General features: G+C 37.5%; 4 protein-coding genes and 1 non-coding gene across 6 annotated transcripts; all 5 read right to left on the bottom strand.

Annotated features, from left to right (window-relative positions):
• Positions 1-394: 394 nt before the first annotated feature.
• Positions 395-7716, bottom strand: TH3 (tobamovirus multiplication 1 homolog 3). Of its 2 annotated transcripts, XM_010317583.4 has the most exons (12): positions 7429-7716; positions 7142-7346; positions 6371-6461; positions 6232-6284; positions 5272-5364; positions 5125-5196; positions 4181-4253; positions 4027-4072; positions 3837-3900; positions 1443-1496; positions 936-1013; positions 395-858 (listed from the first exon to the last, which is right to left on the bottom strand). In XM_010317583.4, exons 2-12 carry the CDS (start codon positions 7289-7291, stop codon positions 766-768), a joined length of 867 nt encoding a protein of 288 aa, XP_010315885.1. In that variant the 5' UTR covers positions 7292-7346; positions 7429-7716; the 3' UTR covers positions 395-765. The 2 variants fall into 2 exon arrangements, with proteins under 2 accessions (XP_010315885.1, NP_001234306.1); NM_001247377.1 differs by lacking the exon at positions 7429-7716 and having other exon boundaries at positions 7142-7321.
• Positions 7717-8531: 815 nt separating this feature from the next.
• LOC112941028 (U2 spliceosomal RNA) lies at positions 8532-8727 on the bottom strand. Its single transcript, XR_003245860.1, has one exon. It is a non-coding gene; the product is annotated as a U2 spliceosomal RNA (small nuclear RNA).
• A 1000-nt stretch (positions 8728-9727) lies between these two features.
• Positions 9728-10849, bottom strand: LOC101257231 (uncharacterized). The gene has a single exon (XM_004232677.5). The coding sequence runs from the start codon at positions 10706-10708 to the stop codon at positions 10304-10306; it is 405 nt and encodes a 134-aa protein (XP_004232725.1). The 5' UTR covers positions 10709-10849; the 3' UTR covers positions 9728-10303.
• Positions 10850-11459: 610 nt separating this feature from the next.
• LOC104645802 (pentatricopeptide repeat-containing protein At1g77170, mitochondrial) lies at positions 11460-14367 on the bottom strand. The gene has a single exon (XM_069293722.1). It carries the CDS (start codon positions 14107-14109, stop codon positions 12739-12741), a length of 1371 nt encoding a protein of 456 aa, XP_069149823.1. The 5' UTR covers positions 14110-14367; the 3' UTR covers positions 11460-12738.
• Positions 14368-14500: 133 nt separating this feature from the next.
• On the bottom strand, positions 14501-23872 carry LOC101257235 (phospholipase A I). The gene is made up of 18 exons (XM_010318297.4): positions 22722-23872; positions 22073-22220; positions 21826-21904; positions 21561-21714; positions 21260-21469; positions 20933-21178; positions 20666-20828; positions 20335-20595; positions 20074-20195; positions 18910-19071; positions 18592-18784; positions 18337-18473; positions 17641-17779; positions 17190-17390; positions 16628-17102; positions 16334-16550; positions 16120-16209; positions 14501-15368 (listed from the first exon to the last, which is right to left on the bottom strand). Exons 1-18 carry the CDS (start codon positions 23322-23324, stop codon positions 14922-14924), a joined length of 4047 nt encoding a protein of 1348 aa, XP_010316599.1. The 5' UTR covers positions 23325-23872; the 3' UTR covers positions 14501-14921.
• Positions 23873-24095: the final 223 nt, after the last annotated feature.

Below are 24095 nucleotides of genomic sequence, written 5' to 3'. Positions count from 1 at the left end.
GTCCTGCTGTTTAAGGCAGGAACTCCTGTACATATACGTGTGCGCATTGGCGTTTAATGAGGATTGTTGTGTAACCTCAATTATATACATAAAAATAAAGCTGTTAAAGAACAATGCATGCAGCAAAAATGTTTCGGAGAACTGCAAAATGAATGTTTTCTATCATCAGTTCACCATATTTTGTATGACGAATCAGTTTTGCACCCAAAGTTGTGTAATTGTTGCCGTTAATTGGAAATAACTCCGTGCCCCAAGGGCTTCGAGTGAGTAGTACAAGCAGCATCGTGTGATATGTTGATTAGCGAGTAAACCTGTTACCGACCCGGATTTTGAACCATCTGTAACTGAATCTTTAGAATTCCTCGGTTCTAAGAGTAAAATTACTAGAACAAACTGACCAAACAAAGGACATCAGTCATTGCAGTAAAGGAGATCCAGAACATCATAGTTACAACATGCCAGTACAATGGCGATACTGAGATTTACCCTCTGCGTCATTACATCATGACTAGGATTTTTCACAGACGTGGGGAACACTTATTTGTCTCATGCTTCACACTAAAACCACAGAAACAATATAATGTAAGCAAAACAGCTTAACCTCTGTTTTAACAACTGCCAAAAAAGCGTTGAATCTTTGCCTTTCCGCAGAATTATTGCAACCGAATATCCTTTTGCAGTTTCACTTTTCCTGAACAACTCCAGTTAGCTTCTGCAACAGAAACCATGGGAACGTGTATCACTAACGATAAAATTCTGCTGCAGCTAACTGATTGGGTGGTATTGTGCAGACACTCTTTTTGGAGGCAGTTTTCGCAGGATGTACAGCACAAGAGCTGAAGGAAGAATTTCTACCAGCTGCCACAGAGAAGAATGTGATCACTCAGACAAAGCAGTAAGCGCAAGGAACATGAAATAACGAAAATGATACATACCAGGTAGTATATCAGATTCAAAACAGGATGATCCAAGACGTCAAGAGATGCGTCAGAATCAAAAGCAGATAACACAACCTGCAGCGAACCAAGATTAGACATAGAAAACAAGCTCATGTGCATGAGAGTTAGAGATTTGAGGCCGGTTTAGCTTTACTTTAAACCTATGCTTTCTCTTTTTTTGATCATGTTCCTATTCTCTAGTCTACCTTTTCCTATTATTTGTTCCCAGGAGTAGTTATGGTTTGACTGAAGCCTGAAGGAAGGCATAGGTTGCAACCCTTTATTTCATAAAGATAGCCTCAATGTTTTCACCTCTTACAAACTAAAGCACCGATTGTGTAAAACCTCATTTCCCTGCTTGGACCTCCCCGTAGACAAGCTAAGAGTGTCTCATTTGGTTAACCAGTTTGCAAAGCTTAATAATGGAGCTAGGACACTGTTATACTTTGGATGATAAAAGGTTGACCAGCATAGGGAGAAAGAAACAGGTACATAAAGCCTTACCACAAAGCATCTAATGAGGAAACAGGTGAAACATATGGCAGTCACCGATCCAACCTGTGTTCACATACATACATTAGATCAGATGATTTACAGTAAGAGATGTTAAGAATTATAAGCCATGACCTATCATGCATGCATATGCCTAGAAACAATTCATTAGAACTTCAGATAACACAAACATATTCACAGCAGCATCATTTAATGGTTGGTGATGTAGAAGACGATGTTAGAACAATCAGATAGACCAATAAATCATTTTCTTGAGTTGGTCACTAATGATCATTGAAGAACAAAAGAACTCCTTAGGTTCACAAATAATGATAAAAAAGATTCTTTCTTCAGAAACATCATATGTTAATATTGAGTTTCCATCTAGTCAGACTAATCTAAGATATTTTTTTTCCTGTTTATTCATCAACAGAGAAGAAAAGGAAATCAGCCAAGAGTAGTTTGTTTTCAGTCAATGCTTATGAAGAGTCTAGCAAGTATTCTAACTTATGAGCAAACAACTGGGGACTAGTAGTGAAGAGCTTCAGACTATTTATTGTCTTTTAAGTTCAAATGGCCATGGAAAACAAAGAGAAGATGTGGAAGGGATGATCAAAGATTAATATGGAATTGATGGACAATGATGCAGTAAAGCAGTCACATCTTATGGAGTTGTATTAGGAAGATGAATCGGAAATCCATGGGGAGAGTTTGCAGAGATGGAAAGGTCAAAGTGGATAACAGCAGAAGAACAAACTATGGCAAGACAAATGACTGGAAACCAGAACTCTGAAATAACTCTTCCCAAGTTAATATAATCTTGTCATCAACAAAGAGTGTTCGACGTACCATTGGAGAACCCTCCAAAGGAGAATGCTGGAATCTCCAATGTAGAATAAATCATCAATTTTTTTCTTAAAAAAATCATCAACACTAGGTACAGTCTGTGTGTGCTAGTTGTTAAATTAGGGGGAGTGATGGAAATGGATCATTGGATGATGCGAACTTCTCACCTAAAGCATGATACAGTTAGTTGTTAAGGAAGAATGTGGTAATATTGGCTCTAATAGTCATGGAAGATGACTTGGAGGACCAGAGCTACTCCCAAAGTGGCTGTTTTTTGGGTATTAGCCTTGAATGAAACATAGTAACATATGATAGCCAGCACAGAGGAAGATTTCACTTCTCCAGCAGATACTACTACTGCAAAGAGGGCTTTAAATCATTTGGACAGTTACTCCTACGTTGCAAATTCATATGGATAACTTGGTGTATATTTCTAAACCGGTTTGGGATTGTTTGGATGATGCCTGGTAGAGGCAGTACAAAGATGACAATGCAGGGAATAAAGAAGAAACAGAGGACCTTATTAAAAAATATACAGAGGAACTTACAGAATCTCTCTATGTTATTTCAGATGGTTAATATAGAAAGGGAACTGCAGCTGCTTTCAGGATAAAGCATCTTCCTTAATTTTTTGTAATATTGAAATGCTTACAGAACATGAATTTTTGAAGCAGGATGCTGCTAGTGATTTTGACCATATAGTGGAGTTAATTGACTCCTTATATTGTTAAAGGAATAAATTTCTAGCTACTATCGGGCACTCTTACACCTTGTTGGTGCTGCAGATGGTTTAATAAAATCTTACTTAATCATCAAAAAAGAGGAATCTAGAGAAGGGAGACATCAACAGTTGGTACCCTAATGTTGTATGTTATAATTTGTTACATTCCTGCTCATTTTGTTAGGCAATCTTTATTACTTGACATCTTCTGTCTATGTATATCCAAACAACTTTGAACAGTCCCATCAGATAGCAGCTACAGAAATTAATAATTTGCTGGAGTTGAGCTTATGGTGTAAGTCAAACAAATTATGTGACACAAACTAAATAGAAAAAGATAGTATGCACCAGCCTTTGACAGTTTAGTGGATCCATGACCAAAAGGTTACCCCTTCACGCACTGAATAAAAATGTCTGAATAAGAATGTCATAACAAGGTTCCATCTGTTCTTGTTAATTATCATTTTAGAATTAAATTATACAATCTCAGAGATAGCCTTACTCTTATCTCTCCACTTAAATGTTATCTGGACTAAATATAGCAGTCATTCACCACAAGTTAAGATTATAATATAGCAGAACAATTAGCAGGACTTCTTAGGACAAGGAAATTAATCAAACTTCATGTTTAAAAAGTTTCTCCCTCTCGGTGCTGTAGGGAGAACTTAAGTTTGTGAGGAATACATCTTATGCCTTACATGCAAACGTATTCTATGCCAAACTACAGCACTAACCTCTGTATACATAAAGTAAGAAGATAAAAGTGTAAAAATCTTTACCAGTTAAAAGAAAAGAAAAAAAGAAAAAGAAAGAGGAAGACAGATGTATAGTACACAAACCTCATGAAGCTTCTTTCTCCTCCCTTTAGATTCAATAGGGAAGCGCCGCAGCATGAGAAATAACCTGATGATTGTAAAAACAAATTCCACAAGAAAAACAATGAAATTTAATCATGTCTAAGGTCATCTAAGAATCATCAATAATGCTTTAGAAGATAAATGCACAGAGAAAATTAGAACTTAAATTCACCTTCCACCATATAGCAGAAAGCCCAAGGCTGCAATAACTGATACAACTGCACCAAATAAACATGCAAGGTTAAAGAAAGCAATAAACTTTGAAAGCAGATCTAACCTTCAGTAAAATAGGGCAAAAGGAGAAAATTGATATATAAGAGATTCACCTGCCATAAATATCTTCCCAATGAATTCCACTGTGCTATTGTCATTGATCCAGAGGTAAACCCAGATACAGGCCTGACAAAAACGATTTTTCAGTTGTATTTAGTTTATTACCTGAGATAAAACCAGGAAGACTGAAGAAGATTCTTAGCTTTTGAGACAAGCGGGTCGATAGGAAATGTTCACCAAGAAATCAAGAACAATGGACATCTTTATTTATTTAGAAATGCTCTATCCTTTAGGAAAGGGAAGAGATAGGGTTCTCAGGGGATGGGGATTAGGAGAATCTAGCCCTATTTCAAGGCTAAATTTGCATATGGTTCTGTAAAAATTTATTGCAAGATCTTGGAAAGATATTCCATCGGTTCTCGAAAAAATAATTAAAGGTATAACCGGAACCAAGCTATGAATATTTGATAATGGAAGTAGATGGAGAGCTCCGAATTAAACTTTTCTCCTAGCATGTTACCCCAGGTTAACCCGGCATAACATTTTGAGAAAGAAGAATATCTCAGAATTCCACATATTGAGAAGCACACATATGCCCACAGATCAATGAGGCGGCTCCAGGATTCGAACTTTATGTGTCTCAGAAATTCTACCACAACCCGATTGATTTAGTGGGTTCAAAATCTATTATGTTTACTTGTTTACAAAATTTTTAACATATATACAGGGTTTGAGCTAATGTTGGGTTCCAGGAACCCTTTTTCAGTTGAACCCATAACTTCTACACTAATCCACCCCTGTCACCACCAAAATACAAGGGGTTATCAAATAGAACCCAAAAGTAGATGGGTTTGACTGGCGTAAAAGAATCTTAAAGGAATTCACATATTACTAGAGACAAAATAAAAATAAGTAATAATACTTGATCGATTATATTTCCATATGAACAACCATGATGTCCAATAGCGTATGAGCAGGGGATACATTTGTAGCAAACCTGAATGAAGTATATGGCATCATTAATGGCAATATAAGAAATCCTGAGCTTATCTGTTGGTAAACTCCTAGCCTGCCATTACATAAATGCAAGGGTTAGAATCAATAGATTTACAGTTTGCCTGCAAGATGCTATAACTTCACTTGCCTGGTGATATATCTCAGCCCAAAATAGAACAAGGAGTGTGAATGTTGAAAAGAAAAGGAGCCCTGGTAGGTCCAATATTGCCAGAGTCAGCACCTGGTTATCGTGAAGCAAATCTAACATCAGTTAACAATTAGGCAGCAGTTTAAGAGGCAGTTGTGGCATGTTATTATTTCTACTTCTCACGTCATCGGCCTAAAAGTGACGGTCCATCAGTAGCCCACCCAAATGAAGGAAAGAGATCACGGAAGTCGTAAAGGGGAGGTGCTTTCAGTAGATTCGTTATTGCTAACAGAAAATTCATCTCAATAAAATGATAGTCAAAGCTAAAGGATTGACATGGTAACACTACGGTGTTGCTGGCTGCAGAGGAACTAAGCACTTGAACAATGTCATCGGCCCATCACAGTCAAACCAAAATTTTAGGGCAAGTAAAAGATGAGTAACTAGGTGATAAGCTTCAAACTGGAATCTGAAAGACAGAATGTATATACTAATGTGCTTTCAATCCAATTAGCTCACACATTAACAAACAAGGATTGCTGAACTGCTATTGGATTGTACTAGCTGTAAGAGAGCAGGATGACCTTCCGAATAAATAAATTAGAAGGTAAGGAATCTAAAATGTCAAATTAAGCTCAAAGTTAAGAGTGTCAAAGATATAAGAAAGCCTACAGCTCCAATCAGCAAAAGTAACATCATGCACTTGACTTGAAAATGGTCCCATCAGGTGATAAATTTTCTAGGTACAGTTCTGACCTAATTTTGATTTTTGATAGTTCCTATGTAAGTTGACGCACTATAAGAAAAGAACAATAATTAGAGAAAAAGTTAAATGGCTGATAAGAACAAAGGCAATATATTCAGGTTTGCATATATTGTCGCGTTCTATTGAAAACAAACTGAACATAATTAAGAAAAAATATTGACAATTGAAAAGTTACTTTTAAGAAAGAATATTACCTTATAATGGAGCAGAAAAACATGTTTGTGAAATCCAAAGACAATTGCACGAACTGAAAAACAAAAGATTTGCATTTAAAACAAAATTCCAGATTAAGAAAAAGAGCTGGACGGTTTGTTTAGTCTGAGTCCGCTTTACCTCCATTTACAACAAAGTTCATCAGATGGAACACCTTTTGTGTTGTCCAGCCATACTCGGGTACCCTCAAATCAATTCGTATTAATTGAATCTGCACATAGTTAACTCATAGACTCAACCAAAAGTCCTGCCAACTAAGCAAGCACCACGAGGAAAACAGTTCTCTACACATGCAGTATTAGGTAAATACTGTATCTGAAACACATATTAATCAAAGTATGAAAAAACACCCTTCAATGAAACTTATCTACTTATTGGAAAAGGTCATAAGCTTCACAAGCACACACAAAAGGAGTACTCCCAAATACTAACCATCTAACCGAACCTACCAGAAGTATGATTAACCAGTCAGTCCACTGCTCCAAACTTTTATTAGCGACATAAAAAAGCACAAAATATACCGTAATTTGTCTTAATGGAAACCCCTAAATTGCACTTGGTAATCAAACATTCTCGTCTGATTCCCTACTCCATTATTTCATTCCTACAGTTGACCAACCAAGATTTTCCATTTCTAACAGAAGTTACGAAAAAAAAAACAACTAACAGCAAGTACTTGACTTTATACATGAACTAGACACTGCAATTCTATCAACTGCATCTCAACATCAAATTAGTAGGAGTTGAAAATATAAATCATCTAACATCAATTCCGGCATTTCAGCTCCCAAACTCTACTTTGATCGTGAAATTCACAAAAAGGAAAGAAAAAACCAATCTTTACATATCTACAGAGCAGAAAAAGAGAATGGAAGAGAAAGAGAAACTTACTAGGGCAACTGCTGAAACAAGACCATAGGAAGCACAAAGGGAGTAGAAAATCCCATCTTGCCACTGAACGGATTCGTTGACGTGGTCCCACCAGTTGGTCACCGGACCGGCGATGTCAATCGGCGACGACCCAAGTGGCAACCTAGCCATTTCAGCTCTCCCCTCCGCTTATCTTGTTGTATTGAAAGAAGTCAAAAAACTGATGCTATAAAAGAAAGAACAAAGTAAGGAACGTGCTAAGGTGCCATACCATATGAAAACAGCGCCATCAAATCATAAACTCTTACCTTCCTAATACAAACAATTAAGATAACTGTAAGTATTCAAGTTCATTAGCAGATTCATATAGTTATTGGTCATTTCGTTTTATATTTTTTTAAACTATGGTATAAAATCTCGTGTGTCTTTTATGAAAAATATTAAAAGTGTTTTAATATTAGAAGTCTGTAATATAGTGGGTTGATTTTTTTAGATCTCCCTTTGCTTTAGAGGGAGAATAACCAATAGATTCAATTTGAATTTATCTACAATTTGATTGCTAAAGAAAAATGTTAGTCCCTTGCACGAACTAAAATAGCAGGATTTTATTTCTGAATTTAGATTTTGTAACAAAAAGAATCATTCAATTTATCTAAAAATTAAAAAAAAGACCCCGATCAAGTTTGGTAACAAAAAAATCTTTTACTTAAAATTAGTTTTTAACGACACTAATAATACTCAATTAAAAGTTGTGATATAAAATAATAATAGTTTAGTAGTAATTTGAATGTAAATAAAACAAAAACTAAAGGAGGATCATGTACGAATTTAACGCGGATATTCTATGGTTGTAAGGAGTAAGGCGGCATGGCCGAAAAGCCAAATACAAATTCCAAGTCGACAAATACATACCGCCGTGTACCCAATTTTCATCGCCAAACTTGAGTTGTTATTTTATTGGAAAAAATGGACATATATCAGTGTCTGGACTTTTGACAAAATCATGGACTATGGATTAAGGAGAGTTGAAATTTATATTGTTGACTTTATTTATGAAAAAATAAATAAAACTCCTCTTTGATAAGACCCATAAGTATATTTGAATGAGCTGGACGTAATTATATTAATAACATTCATATTTCAAGCTTTCACTTGTCGCCAAAGAAAGCCTAGTGTGACACTGAAATTTAGGATTGAAAAATGTTAATGAATTGGTGACACAAGTTGTTTTCCATTAATGTGTGTTTTGAACGGAACTAGATGTTGAACGGAACTACATGTTGAAACCAATTTCACACTTTCATAACTTTTAAATTGATTAAAACCAACTTTATTTACTTCCCAGTAAATTAATGTTTAGTCAAATGGATTCATAAGTCGCTTCGCAAGCTGAAATAATTGTACTGGATTGGTGGGGTGCGCCAGGCCCTTGCTATAGTGCAACGCATGGGCGACGCTTGAGAGTCCAGGTAGCAAGCTACCTTGATGAACTCTCCCCCTTAAAAAATTGAGTTAATATCGTGTGAACCAATGGTCCACATATCAGATATTAAACTGATAAGAACAGATACTACACTTGATCTTAGCCAAAAGGCCGAGAAAGGTATGACTTTTCCTGAGGCCCGTTTGGCTTTTTATTGCGTACGGATTCCTTGTTGCTTAGTCTGTTTGGCGATGTGGGACTGCTGGACAAACAGATACCATTTGCGAGAACTATGTATTATACGAGAAATTTGCAGCGAAGGACCAAGAAAATCAAATGTGCTCTTTTTACATGCAACTTAATATGTGGTGTTTTTCTCCCTAGGAAGCTGTTCAAAATTATGGAATTTTCAATATATTCTTCATAGTATTTGTCAGTACAGTGTTTATTATCATCGAAGGTTGTGGTGAGATGGATAAGATTCCTTCACCTTTAACTAAATATCTGGGTTTTGAGCCTTGAACATGAAAAAGAATTTTGTTTTGGAGCGCCCATCCACTTGGTGAGTTTTATCCAAATTAATCAAACTTCAATGCTTTAAAAAAGTACATGGTGATTCCTTGTTTTTGATAGTGAAAATTGGTACAAAATCGTTGAATGGAACTATATCTTGTCCTTGATCCTTATTTTTTTAATTGATCCCAACAAATGTGTTACTAATTCTCTTTATCAATTAGCAGGCCCAGCAAACAGAAGACAACTTCTGAATATGTACTTAGATATGGGAGGGTGAAGTAAGAATTAAGCATCATCATTTGCCATAAGTCCATAGTTAACATAGCTTGAACTAATATAACAAAAGTTCAGATGATATGTAACAAATAGTGTAGAACAGTCAATGTAGTTTAACGCGTGACCAAACATTCCTTTTCTTTCCGTTCTTATACTACACCTAAGATGTTCGTAGAGTTAGTGACTTCAGAATGAGTATGGTGTTATATATATCCATGTTTCTTACAGTTACATGGTTCAAGTGGATTCAGTAGAAACAGAGCTAAGGTTGTTGCAGACTATGGGTTCTGTAATTTTTCAGTTAATAATATGAACATACATGTGGCCTCAAAGTGTCTGTTTTTTCACAATTGCATATGCTAGTGATATATGCATAAACATTAGAAAGGATGAATAAATAACATGAACAATTACCATGACATGGAAGATGGAATCTGTAAAACTACAAGAACAATCTCCTTGCTGCAGGCTAAAACATTAAACATGAACATGAACATGTTTACCTCATGTACAAACATCAAATATGACTCTCAAGTCTCAACTATACTCAAGTTCCACTATTTGATAAAGTGGAAAACTGCAATTTCTTTAAATGACGATAACCTAGAGTTTTTCGGTCTTTTAATCTGCACATAACATGTTTTATGTTTCATATCTTGCTCACTTTTGACAGGAAATCAAAATACTTAAGCCTAGCAATGAAGACAACTCTCCCTAAGTACCTATGAACAACACAGTCCAATGATGAAACTTAAATCATATTCTATACGTACTCGTCATCTATAGTTTATACATGTAACTTTTCAGGCCTAACTGGCAAAGGTATTACCTGCTCTTGCTAAAACAAGAAGTCCAGATGATAGACAATTCTCTCAAATTCCAAGCAATTGAAGGCAAACAGAAAGCACAAGATATTTGGCTAAAGAATATGAACAGAATTCAGACTTGACACGAAAAATTGAAAGCTCCTATGAGAGCATTATCTCTTCCTCAAATCTCTTAGAATCAACCTTGAGATTTCTATAGCTGAAACCTGGAATTTCATTCATCTTACAACTCTCAGAAACTTCAACCATAGAACACATTGCAGGTAATCCACCTCCAGTACCTCTTCTCTTCTTCTTTTTCCATTTCATCATCAAGAACCCGAAACTAGGCCAAGAATTACCACCACATGAATCTATTTCCACTGAGTTCTTCTGAGATTTATTATTAGAACTCCCTTTACAAGAATCCACCTCAACTTTTCTGAAATACTCAATCTCTTTCTTCAAAAGTGATCCTATAGTTCCCCTTGTGCCTACTTCAACCGGTACACTTGTACTCATTTTATCAGAGAACCTACTAGTAATACTCCTAGCTCTGTATAACATTATTTTTGTTTGCGAAAAAAAGAAGGAAGAAATTCAGAGATTGTTGGAAGGCTTGTTTGTGAAGAATGAATTGGTTGGTATTTTTAACTTTGCATTAAGGAAGCAACTACTTGTCTATAGTGCTAATGCCTAATGATAGTGTTTAATAGACATATGCTTTTTCTTTTCTTCTTTTTTTTGTTGTTGAAAGTGGACAGCGTGAGGCTCTGCATAATTGTAGCAGTGGATGGATGGGAGATGTAATCATCAACAAAACTTGCAACCAAAGCATACGCCTAATATAAATTACTATTTTACCTTTTTCTGTCTCTGACTTATTGGTTACAAGTTAGTCATCATGATCAACCTCAAGAAATAAAATTTAATTTTTTTGCTATTATATTAATGCTAAATATTAACTTAATCATGTCTATGACAGCAGAGGCTGGGGTCCTTGGCAATCAATGTCCAGGCCTTTATTTTTTAACCCTTGCTTTGCAAATAATCATAGGTTAATTTGGAAAAGGTTATCATGTTTACGCCGCCCCATTGATTTAAAATAACCTTATAGTTATCCATGGTTATTTGATTGATGTACTTATACAACCTAATCATGCACTTAAAAATAAAAATGACGTAAGCACTAATCCTAGTTTGTTTAAAGCGACGTTTACCGAAGATTGCAATATTTACTAAGTTAAAGAAACCATTACCAAGCAAGTACTCTCGTTGGACAAATAAGAAGAGATCACCAAGACTTTCACCCACTTCATAGATCGGTCAGCCTCACATTTGTGAGTTGTGACTCTATTTTCATATATATATCGATGAGTTCAACGTCAACCCAACTAGTAGTTTTTTGTGTAACAGACACTAACATCTCATGGATTCCTGTTCACACATTGCAAGTTGCACGGAGAGCACTTGAGCACACCAGATTGTGATAGCATGTTTGAAATTGTGTCAACATCCAGCAGTGTACAAGTAGAACAACAAAGAAATGTACCTGCTTTTCACAAAAGAGTAACCTTTAAGAAAAATGATCAAACATTCATCAAAGACAGAACACAAACAATCAGTTAAAAGCCTCAAAATTATTACTCATTTCTACTATTTCTCTCTCCATGTTTTCTTCCTTCTGCAATCCTTTTCCATTGCATATACAAGTGCAGTTCTTCTTTACAACACAAGACCATGCAAATGCTTTGATAAGCAACATCATGCAGTCAGCATAAGCATTAACAAACTCGCGCTTCCCTTGGGACTATCATGGTCAGAGATAACCACCTAACTACGGTATGCTGGGAAGATGGCATGAATATCTTCGAGCATGTTGTAATGCATCATCTATTCTCGAACCAATTTGATAACGAGACTCATAAAACTGACATATGAACTGGGATAACTCCCCTTGATCATCATATTCATCCCAAAAGAACTGAGAGTGTCCTTCACTTTTCTCTGGTAAACTATCTTCCCAAGCACTGGCTGGACTCTAGAAGGTTCAGTGTCGTCATCTTCTATTTCTTTTTCGCCAATTACAAACTTTCCATTATTGAAAGAGTTAAAATCACCCGACTCTTGAAATGTAAACAACCGCGCTTCATCGGGCTCAATGGAAGGACATGCAACAGCTTTAGCTCCTGAATCTAGAAAAACCTTGACTACAAATTGGGTAGGGCCAGTGAAGATTATAATTCTCCCCCTCCATGCTACAATCTGGAAGGTTTAACAAATACTGGAGGAGTTAGTGCTGCCTCCTTTCTTATTCATCTTATATTTTCTGGGATAAATGTGTATGCATAGAACAATAGGTCACAAGCACATCTCCTGGTGAGATGACTCGAAATGAATCAACATTCTCACCTAAAAATAAATAAAAATAATAATTAAGTGGATCAAAATTGATGGTCAACGGGTACGTTAAAATACGTGATACATTGCTCCTATATGAACCACTTTTGTGAGGTGGACAACCATCTTGTGCACTCACTTCTATTATAGAGAGAAATGTTTCTGATCATTTATCCTTCGCAGGTCCACCTTCAGTCTCAATATGAACTTGTTGACAAACTATAAGCAGGAATCTTGGCAAGTTTTCGCTCCTTCAAGATTGCTCTCATCCTCCTTACCTCTTCCCACATGTCATTACTGGCATAAATGTTGGACAATACAACATACACTCCATCGTTCCACGGTTCCAACTGTTGCAGGTGCTTAGCCACCCATTCTCCCATTTTCACATGCCCATGCTTCTCACAAGCCCCCATTAGGCACCCCCAGATCACAACATTCGGTTTCATCGACATCCCTTCAATCGTCCCCCTTGCCTCCTCGAACAACCCAGCCCTGCCAAGCAAATCCACCATGCACCCGTAATGCTGCAACATGGGTGCAATACCATATTCATTCTTCATCATGTTGAAATAATACTTTCCTTCTTTCACCATCCCACCATGTACACAAGCGCTCAACACCCCAATAAACGTCACATGGTTAGGCCTAACACCTGCCTCTCTCATGCAATGGAAGCATTCAACCGCATCTCTAACATACCCATGCATTGCACATCCAACAATCATAGAAGTCCATGAGGATACATTTCTTTCCTTCATCCTTGAAAACACCCTATAAGCTAGATCCATCTTCCCACATTTACCATACATATCAATAAGAGAATTCATCATCAAAAGATCAGACCTCTCCATTTCTTTCGCTTGAAAGACGCATTTATGCAATTGAGAAGCCAAATCCAAGTCTCCAAGACTACCACAAGCAGATGTCGCACTAACCATAGTCACATCATCTGGCTGCAACCCACTCTCTCTCAACTCCAAGAACATTTCTATTGCTTCTTTAGCACGCCCACCTTGTGACAACCCTGCTATAATAGCATTCCAAGACCCTAACTTTCTTTCACTATTTTGTTCAAACACCTTACGTGCATTTTCGAATTCACCAGCTTTAGCGTACAAGCTAATAAACCCACTTTCACAATACATATTAGTTTCTAATCCGAGCTTTATTGCAACCCCATGGAGCTGCCTCGCCACAACATAATTGAGAACCTGACAAATCGCCTTTAAAACAATGGGTAACGTGAAAGTATCTGGGCGAACACCAGTTCTTGACATAGTGATGTATACATGTAGAGCGTTGGTAGGGGAGTTAAGCCTAGTATATGATCTAATAATGTTGTTCCAGTGGAATTGTGCAGGGTACAACTCCAAGAAATGATTTCGGATTATCTGGGCGTAAATTTGGTGAAGATGCTGCAGATTGTTGCAATCTGATATTCGGGTCGCTATTATCTTGTCATTGCTGTCGAGAATATTAGTAGCAGTGGCTAAACTATGACTCAGATGAAATGAGTTCACCCTGTTTCTACCAAATCGGAGCAACAGACAATGAAATGGACTCATCAAATATATTTGGTGGTGAATTCTTACCGGCAATCGCAATCACACACTTATCCTTGAGGAAAGAAGAAATCACCTATTGGTTTGTGTATCTACTGAGATTATTTGAATCCTATCTTGAGTAGTTTTGCCACTTGATTGACCGTTTTACGTCTCTATTTGATGTAGCAACAGCGCATGAGTTTATCCCAAGCCCCCAACTAGTTTTTGTTTAACAAGCACTAACATCACACAGGAACAATTTGCAGAGACCACTTGAGAACACCAAATTCTAATAGCATATCAGTTTCAATTTGTGTTGTCACCATCATCCACTGTCCAAGAAGAACAAGAAAGAAATGAATCTGCTTTCCGCAAGAAAACAGATATATATCTTCATTGTGGAGAAGGGTGGTTAAAAAAAATTGTCTAAGCTTTATCCAATAAATTAATTTTCCTATACAAGTTACTTATTGGGACTAGAAACCTTTCTTAATCTGAAATGACTTACAAGGAAAATTCTGCGGAACTGGTCCCTAAAGAAAAACAAGCATCCATCAGTGACTATAAACACAAAAAAAAGTGACTTCAGAGCCTCAAAATTGGTTGCTTCTCTAGCTTGTTGGAACTATTACTCGTTTCTACTACTTCTTTCTCTTGCCATGCTTCTTCTGCAATCCTTTTCCTTTGCTTGTACAAGTATAGTTCTTCTTTACAAAGTATGGAATAATGTAGAGAGAGCACAAATTGCCTTAATCAAGCAACATGCAGTCAGCATAAGCATTGACTGACTTGCGCCTTCCTTGAGACTATCATGGTATGAGTACCCCGACGAACTATGGTATGCTGGGAAGATGGCATGAATACCTTAGGCTACGGTGCGAGGCACGAGCCTGCTGCAATGCAGCACCTATTCTTGAACCACCCTGAAAGAGAGACTCATAGAATTGACATATGAATTGGGACAACTCCCCCTCATCATCATCCCAAAAGAATTGAGAGCGTCCTTCACTTTCATCTGGCTCACTATCATCCCAATCACTTGCTGGACTAGTAGGTTCAGTATCGTCATCCTCTGCTTCTTCTTCGCCAATTTCAAACTTTCCATTATCGAAAGAATTAAAATCACCTGACCCGTGAAATGTAGACAACTGCACTTCATCAGGCTCAGAGGAAGGACATATAACAGCTTTTGCTCCTGAATCTAGAAAAGCCTTGATTACAGGTTGGATAGGGCCATAGAAACCAGTGAAGATTATAATTCTCTCCCTCCATGCTCCAACCTGGAAGGTTTAACAAATACTCAAAGGATTAACAAATTTTCTAGAGTAATAGGTCACAAGCACAGGTCTTGGAGAGATAACACGAAATGAATCAACATACTCACTGACAGTGTATTAAGCCTTCTATCATGACAAATGAAAGAAATGCAACACAATTTACTTGAAAGATGAATGACAGAGCAAGTGATTAACCAAGTCTTAATAATAAACCTTTAGTATAGCAAGTGATTAACCAAGTCTCAGTAGTAAAACTTAAGTATACATTAAAAAGGGGGAAGTGTAATCAAAAAGCCTCTGATTCTTCAAACCTGAGACAGAAATAGACCAGTCATTACATATTCAAGTTCAGATCTTGAAGTGATGCAGAGCAAACCAGAGATAAATTTGTTCAATTAATTTTTTAGGATAAAAGCAATATGTGGAAAGCGCTTTCCATGCACATCCATTAGGGAGCATCAGCACTACAGAGCTTTATCTGCTGAAGACCTCACTGCTCCCATTATCAGGGCCGCAGCAAAAATCCCCTGAGATCTCTGAGTGCTGAAGAGTTTATCCTTGTCACAGATAATTGAACCCAAGTAAGTAGGTTCATTTGTCATATTTTGAACCAAACCAGATTGGTGTTGACTTGTTCAATCAAATTATGCCAACCATATAACATCATTTGGAAGAGATAAGTTCCTTCTCACACATAATCTTGCAATGAAAAAAAGATGCAGTTCTGAATCACATAAATACTCGGAGAGCATACCATCCACCGAATATCTTCTGAAGTTAAATGCATTGAAGGAACCGTCCTACGGAACATATAGGCACCAATTTCTTGGTCATCTTCCATGACCTTCAGATGACAAAAAATAGGAAAATTCATGAACTCCTTTGATCAAAAGCAAATTCATAAATCTTGGTTTCTGAAAGCAAAGAATAATCAAAATAAGGATGGCAGATATCATGCCCACACATACCTGTGTCTGACGCCCAATATAACGGTGGACTACACCCCCAATTTGGAAGCATGGCCTACACCTAACAAGATCAGCAACGGTTGAGATGTCAGAGATGACTGATGCATACTTTCTCCGGCGGCCTCGCATCATAGACAACAAGCTGAATTTGACACTCTGCAGAAACTTATCTGCTAGTTCTCCAGGTTCGGCAACCACAAATACATCATTCTGCCAACTATCTCGTAGAAGTTGATGACATTAGCATAAAAAAAGCATTTCCAGTAAGTAACCAAACAATAATGAATATCTAACCTCAGTACAGAGCCAGATGTATCATTTTGCAGTGCCAAGTGCACAACTCCAACCTGAGGGGAATTCTTTAGCTTCTCATACAAAGATTGTACAGGCAACGAAAGCTGTCGATGTTTTCGAGGAGAATCGGGCGGTGAGACGGTTGTTTTTGCAGATTGTAATCCATCCAAGCTTAGTGGTGGAACTAAATCAATTCTACCAACCCTATGAGCCCCAATATCAGGACTGTATAAGAGAGGGCTTGAAGGGAAACTCCCAGTGAACAATGGAGAAGCAAAAGGTGTCGGAAAAGTTGATCCTGGAGTTGCTTTCTGAGTATTTGATATGCCATTAAAAAGACTGAGTTTTATTCCATTACGAGCACACAATGACTCTAGTGAGCGAACATGGTGAAAGACTCTTCCAGCATCTGCACTATTTGGGGCCTCGACAAGAAGCACGCTCCTCCTCCAACCTAAAGAAGGACTGCTTTCATCTGAAAATAAATTGAATCCAATAAAGTTCAATCCATCTGAGACAAAAGAATGTCATGGCAAGAAATTAAAAATGATTCCTCACACACCAGTTTTAGAGTTCTTCGCTTTGAGAAACTGATGGGACTTTTTGTCTGAAAATTTCTCATCATGTGGCCTCTCCAACAATCTTTCACAAATATTCTTGAAAGCAGCAGAAGTGTTCTGAATGTAATCATCCGTTGCAGCCTCTAACTTTGACCAGACAGCAGGGTCTGTCTCATCTAGCTCCATATCACATCGCTCATCAACTGCATCCCAGATATGTAGAAAGCATGTTAACAATGTGAAGAAAATTATAACTCAATATCACCGCAGTGAAAGACTAGATCATACTCCTAATTCATTTTCTTTAATTCGGGCTGATACCTAAAAATTGAATTGTTTATGAAATGCCAAAAGTTCAGGAAAAAAATTAGGGAAATAAGGTTTCCCAAAAGGAAAGAACCAATCTTTAGCTTATAATGTTTCACCTCAGGCAACATTGTAAAGTAACTTCACCTGGATTAAAGCGAAAATAGTGCACATCAGGAAGCAGTGGAAGCAATGTACTTAAAGCTTCCTCCACCCGGTCAACTGAGCATGCACTTTCTATCAACACTTGGCCAGTATCAAGGTAACGCCATCCACCTTTGCGAACCTAATACAGCAGGAAAAACAGCAGAAACAGCTATAAATTGAACACTCAGTAACATGGCTTGAAGTAAATGAAATCTTGACTTAATGAAAACTTCCAGTAGCAATGGAGAGTAAACCCCTGACCTTGGCAATAAAATATCATGCACTGTTTTCAATGTTTAATTCCTTAAAAAAAATTTGGTATTTTTCTATTTTTTAAAAAGTAGCAAACTGCGAATTCCAACTCCAGAATTAATAGCAGAAGATAAGAATATTCAAAAAATATGCTATGATCCAAAGGAACCCCCTGACATTATGACACATTAAGCATAACGAACAAATTTGCAGCTGACTTAAGGTGTCAAATAATACCAAAACTCTAGGTCACATAATCAACATTTTAGTTAAGAACTGTCTAGAAGGTGCTTTTCCAGATTCTCCAATCTCTAATTATATGGAAAAGAACAGGCAAGAAAATGTGATCTATGAATACATCAAGTTCCAACAGCATGTTCAAGACCTTTTAAAGCCTGAAAAATGATGGCAATCTTCATCATAATAGGCAAACCTTTAGTATACCTTCATGGGGACAGAACCACAACCAATTGAGACCATGCAGTCAATCCTTGCATCTGGCCATAATAGTTGTGCTTCTCGTATGGCAAAAATGGTAGGATTGTTGGCAACAATTGCACCATCTTGCCAGCGGTATACATCTAAATTAAAGAGAGAGAAGAGTCAGACAAGATGACAATGACATGGGTCCATAGAAACAGAGCCCGTGAGGATTTGTTTGCAATGAGTTAAAAGTTTTAAGCACAAGCAAGAATATACCATCAGAGTAATCATCAAGATAATAAGGTGCAGCAGATGATGCTCTTATGGCCTGCCATATCCGATGCTTACAGCTTCCCATGAAAGCATTTCTCTTATGTTCAACTTGAGCTGGATCACTTATTGTTCCTTGGCCAGCAGTAGTCAAATTCTCAGTAGCCGCAGGGGAAATCTCTGGTGTCCCAGGAGGGTACTGCACTTCCCCAACACAAGGGTTCAATGACAAACTAATAAAAAGGAAATAATAGAGGCAGAGCTAGTGTAAGCACTACTCAGATGAAGTCTATGTATTGAGTCATATGAGGATTCAGTAATAACCTGATAGTTGCGGAAAATAAAGGGTTGAGCTGGTGTCGCACTGACCAGAGTTGATACAACAAAAACTTTAGGAATCCTTTTAATTGCTGACTCTATCAGAAGATCCCCATCCTCGTCAGCACACATCTCCTTCAATAATCTCTCAAACTGTTCTGCACTGTGCTGGAAGAGGATAGAGGGTCAATTGTGATTTCAAAGTCGCAATGTTCCTCTTATTCAGCAGCATTTTAAGTACTAGAAAAGAAATCCAGGTAGATGTTTAAAAACATCAAAGTAGAAACAGTTGAACTGATAGATTAAACATATTGTACCATATGCGATGATAGTATATGTGTATTATTATTTATACACTTCTTCTTTTTTTGATAAGTTCCCAGGCATAAGACAGACACTTGTCTCTGGCATTCTATTATTTCCTCTTATTTCTCACATGGTATCAAATCCTATTATTTATGCTGATGCTCGAAAAATATTTTCGTTCTCATCCCCATAATCACTATTATATCTTTTATTGAAGGCTATTTCAGTGAAACCACACTTTTTGTGACTATTCCAGCAACACCATCTTCTTTCCCTTGATATTACTAGAGCAATTCTTTCCGCTTTTCGAGTGACCGTTTGATCGTGCCTTCTTTTAGGTTTATCATTCCGACACTTTTCCATCACTATTCAGGCTACTGTGGCCACTGTTCTGGCTACTATTCCCACTGATGTTTAGGCACTATGCCACGACTGTTTCGGTGTCATAAAATGGGTTTGGGTAGTGTTTGAATAAAAGAGGGATTGGGTCATTTATAGTTGGGTCGTGTCTGGAGGGGTAAAAAGAAACGGGTGAGGTATAATTTTTTAAAGCCACATGTCAAATTTGGAATTTAAAAACCAATTTTAGGATTGTTTTTTTTTTTAGTTCAATTTGCAAAAAGGTATCACCATTTGTTATACGGTGAGGGTATATATACACCAATTGTTAACGGTTAGAGTATATATGTGCACAACTTTTTAAAGAGGGGTATATTTACCCCTTTTCCCTATAATAAATAACCATTTTATGTACAAGTACTCTAATATTTTGGACACCCTATTATCATATAGGCAAGACATAAGTTACATGGCAAGAGTAAGTGTGAATTAACTTAAAGGAATAAAACTGATGGCATCACATACTTTAGATCCATGTATAACAACCCTGAAACTCTGAGATGAGCTCTTGTAAAGTTGATCAAACTTTTCTCTCCATGTTGCTGCTTCATTGTCCTTGGGAACAGGTTCGGCAAACACAAGTTTTCCTGAAAAAAGTGAATTTAGAGAGGTAGGGTATAGGATAAGATATGCATCAGCACTGCCAGTGTTAAGCAAATTACAACAAGTTCAAAAAATACTTGAGAGGACGCAGCAAAGTTTAGCCTTTTTAGAGTAGAAACTCACCAAGTTTTTTATATATTTCTTCACATTTTTCCAAAGACATCAGTTTGATCCCAAGAGCAACAGCAAGCATACCACCAGTTGAAGTCCCACAAATGAGGTCAAAAAGTTCGTGTATCTGCTTCCCAGTACCTTTCTCGATCTCCTTAAGGATTCTCACAGTTGCCAGACCTTTCATGCCACCACCATCCATTGAAAGTATGCGCAATCCTTGCTTTGGGACCTGTCTCCCTCTTATAGCTCGCCGTAGAACCTCATTCTCCCCTGCAATCAGATAGAATATGTATTCAAAAGGCCAGGTATAGCTGAACCATAAGAACATACAGAAACCAACCTAGTATTGCCAAAGCACGAGCTGCAGCCTTACTGACTTGTTGCTCTGATGCAACTGTCAACCGCAATAGCAATTCGCGTAAACTTTCTGAAGTAACTAAAATACGACGATTTTCCAAGCAGAACGCTAAATTACCAACTGCAAATAAAGCTAGTCTTTGCACCTAAGTAGACAAAATAATTCATTTCAAAGACCACTCAACGGAAACAGGAAAACATTTTACTGATTGAATTTCCCAAACAAAAAAAGAGAACAAGAGAGGCTTGCCTCTGGATTTCTGTGAGCACACAAAAGTTTCAATGATCTCAGTACATCCTTTGTCAGCAGCTTTTGGGATACAATATCTGATGCAAAGGCCAAATTTCCCAAAACTTGCAACACAGATATGACTTCCTCAGGACCAGCAGATTTTAGTACTCTTTCTATGGGTTGCATAATATCTGATTTCATTAACTGCATTGCCACAGAAACGTCTGTGGCAAGAGAAGAAAGAGCAGAGCAAGCTTGTTCTACCTGAACAAGAAACACAGTTATTTATGCATTGATTGAATTGGAATTAGGTCAAAGCATCCTACAGAGTATAATCTAGCATACCACATGCTGATTGTCACTACTGATCATACTTATGAGTTGCCTCACAGCGTTCTCATCTTTCCCAACAACTACACGATTCCCCTCATCTTGCATTATCTTTGCCAGGGCCGAAGCTAGCAGGGGATGGTGACACGAAGAGAAACGGAATATAAGAGAGAAGAAGGCACTCAGTTTATGCCGAGATGCAATAAAGTAAGAACTATTCTCCATCTGCAAGTTCAATAAAAAAAAATAGAGTTCTTCAACCTCATAAAGGCCTGTTAGATAAGCAGAATAACTTATAAAGGAGTGTTATGAATACCTCTATTTGCACATTCACTAATCTCAACTGATCGTCTGCCACAACCCTTATGTTTGCAAGGGATAAGTGGCGAAGCTTCTGGAGTGGCAAAATATCAGGAAGAAATTCTAGAGGATTACCAAAAAGCCTCAGAACACGTAACATTGTCATTGCCCTATAATTAAGTTATGAAAACATCGGATCTCAAGCACGGAACGACAGAAGATTTGACTAAGAAATAAGGAGAAATAGAAGATTGGCCAATCATAAGTCTAAATAGGGAGACCTGAAATCAAGAAGAGGTCGCACCAGCTTGTTGTGTTCCAGCGATAATTCGACTAGCCCAATACACTCTCTTAGTTCAACTGTTCATCATATCCAACCAGGGCAAAGAATGAAATGAGTAGGAAGGAATCATTTGCTATTTGTATTACTACTCCTTAGAACTGACTTAAGGTAAATCCAACAAATATACTGTTCACAACTATCTAGGTTGTACTCTTATCAGTTTTAACGTGAAGTTTCAATCTTACCGGGGACAGAGACTAACATGTTGTAGTCCACCGCGAGAACTTTCAAGCATTTTAGTGCACCAAGCTCAGGTGGCAAATTTGATAGCTTATTGTTATCAAGATATAGCCTTTCAATAAGAGGCAGCTGGGTTATCTCTACTGGCAGCACCTGCAACATATAAAAAGTATGGGAGACCCAATTGATCGGAAACTACTCCTCAGTACAGCCATTCTACAAGTTACAAAAAGTAGTTGGATTGGTTTTAATAATAACAACTATCAGCAAATCAGTTTCTGATATATCCTCCTAGTCCCTCAGAATCAGGAAAACTTAGTACATATAACAAATACCATACTTTGGAATGCTTTCAGACGTTAAAATTGCCCCATATATTGAACAACAAACACCACATTGTGCATGTGCACAAAACAAGAAAAACAACTCTAACTAATTCCCAAACTAGTTGGAATTGGCTGCATGATCCTTTATATTCATCCTATTCAAGTTAAAGCCAATTCATTCCAATGCTCAATAGTTCTATCTGAGACCAATTATTATGGTTTGACAAGAAGATGATATAATTTTAAACTCAAAATTACTAATCAAAATTAATTGTAAATTCATAAACACTTGCAAGTACGAACTAATGTTAAAACAAGAATCACTCACCATTAGTCCAAGACCACATAGACTAACAACAGTAACACTCTTCCAGTGGTCAGCACACCCCACTGGTGAGCCTTCCCCGATTCCTAAAGCACCGCCATTGGCGAAATTCGACCTAATCAACTTTGACAATACCCCCATCCCATCACTCTGCTGGCTTGAACTACCCACCCGCCACATCATCACCCCTTTCAATGGCTCTCTCCTCTTCACAACTCTCATTTCCACAGCCACCTCACCCATATCCTCCTCCGCAGCATTCTCATTCTCCTTCTTGTCCTTGAATTCAACTTCCACTGTATCTTGTGGTGAAGGCAATGCCACCATAACCTGTGACTGCAACTTTAAAGCCACCTGATCCTCATCATCACCGACGTTCCAATCTAAATCCACCCTAAACCCTAATAGCTCTTCTTGATTATTCTCTTCTTGACCCTCCGCCGGCGGCGACGGCGGTGACGGCGAGAATGGTGAAGTATGCACCGACGTCGATGAGGACGATCTTGAAGATGTGGGTGTGGACTCATCTAATGCCTCGTCTTCACCATAGCTTAATGTGAGGTGAAATACATCTGATGGGCGTTTCCAACCCAATCCCCAAGACATTGGTCACCCCTCTTCAAAAAATTTCCAAGATTATTTGTTCCTAACAGTCCCTTTACGTAATTTAATTTATTCTTTACATTACAATGGCGATCAGATCATCAGATCAAAGAATGTCTGAAAACTGAAAATCCCAATTGTCCCTGTCTGGAATTTTCCGGAGGGTTTTAAACAACTTGTTGTTTTCTCCGAAAAAGATAATGGGATTCGGAGAAAATTAAGATTTTGGTTAATAAAAGTAAAGATTTTGATGATTCTTTGATTTTCTTCTTGTTGAAGACAAGGCCTTTAACTCCATTTTCCAGTCTCGTTGTTTCTTTCTTTTTTTTCTTGGTTTCTCGCGGGGCCGTTTCGGAACGGCAGTGTTACGTTAAGTTGGAGAAAAAATGGAAACAACGCGAAGAAGTCAAGAATGGAAAAGTATTCATGAGGCTTGACGACGTCGTTTATTGTATAGATTTGCAATTGCACGAAAGAAAGCGAATAAAGTCAAAATTGAAGAGATTTGCAAATTTGCGATTGCCCCTTTTTTCTTTGCTCCTTTTCCTTCTAGTGTTGATCGATTGAAGAACAAATCTTTTTATTCATTTTTCGTTTTATGTTCAAAGTTTGTACTGAAGTCTCGATTAAATTGAATTGTGTATTACAACGCTTATCTAAAGGTGGCGTTTCATATTATGAGTTTTTTTCATATCCATAGCTTGGATTTGAGACTTTGGTTATTGAACTTCTAGTTAAAGATGAAGAGTTCGATCGCTCCATCAATATATATTA

The sequence above is a fragment of the Solanum lycopersicum genome, chromosome 2 (assembly GCF_036512215.1).
Source record: "Solanum lycopersicum chromosome 2, SLM_r2.1".
Taxonomy (NCBI): domain Eukaryota; kingdom Viridiplantae; phylum Streptophyta; class Magnoliopsida; order Solanales; family Solanaceae; genus Solanum; species Solanum lycopersicum.
Note: the sequence above shows the minus strand (reverse complement) of the source record. Positions and strands in the feature narration are given on the sequence as shown.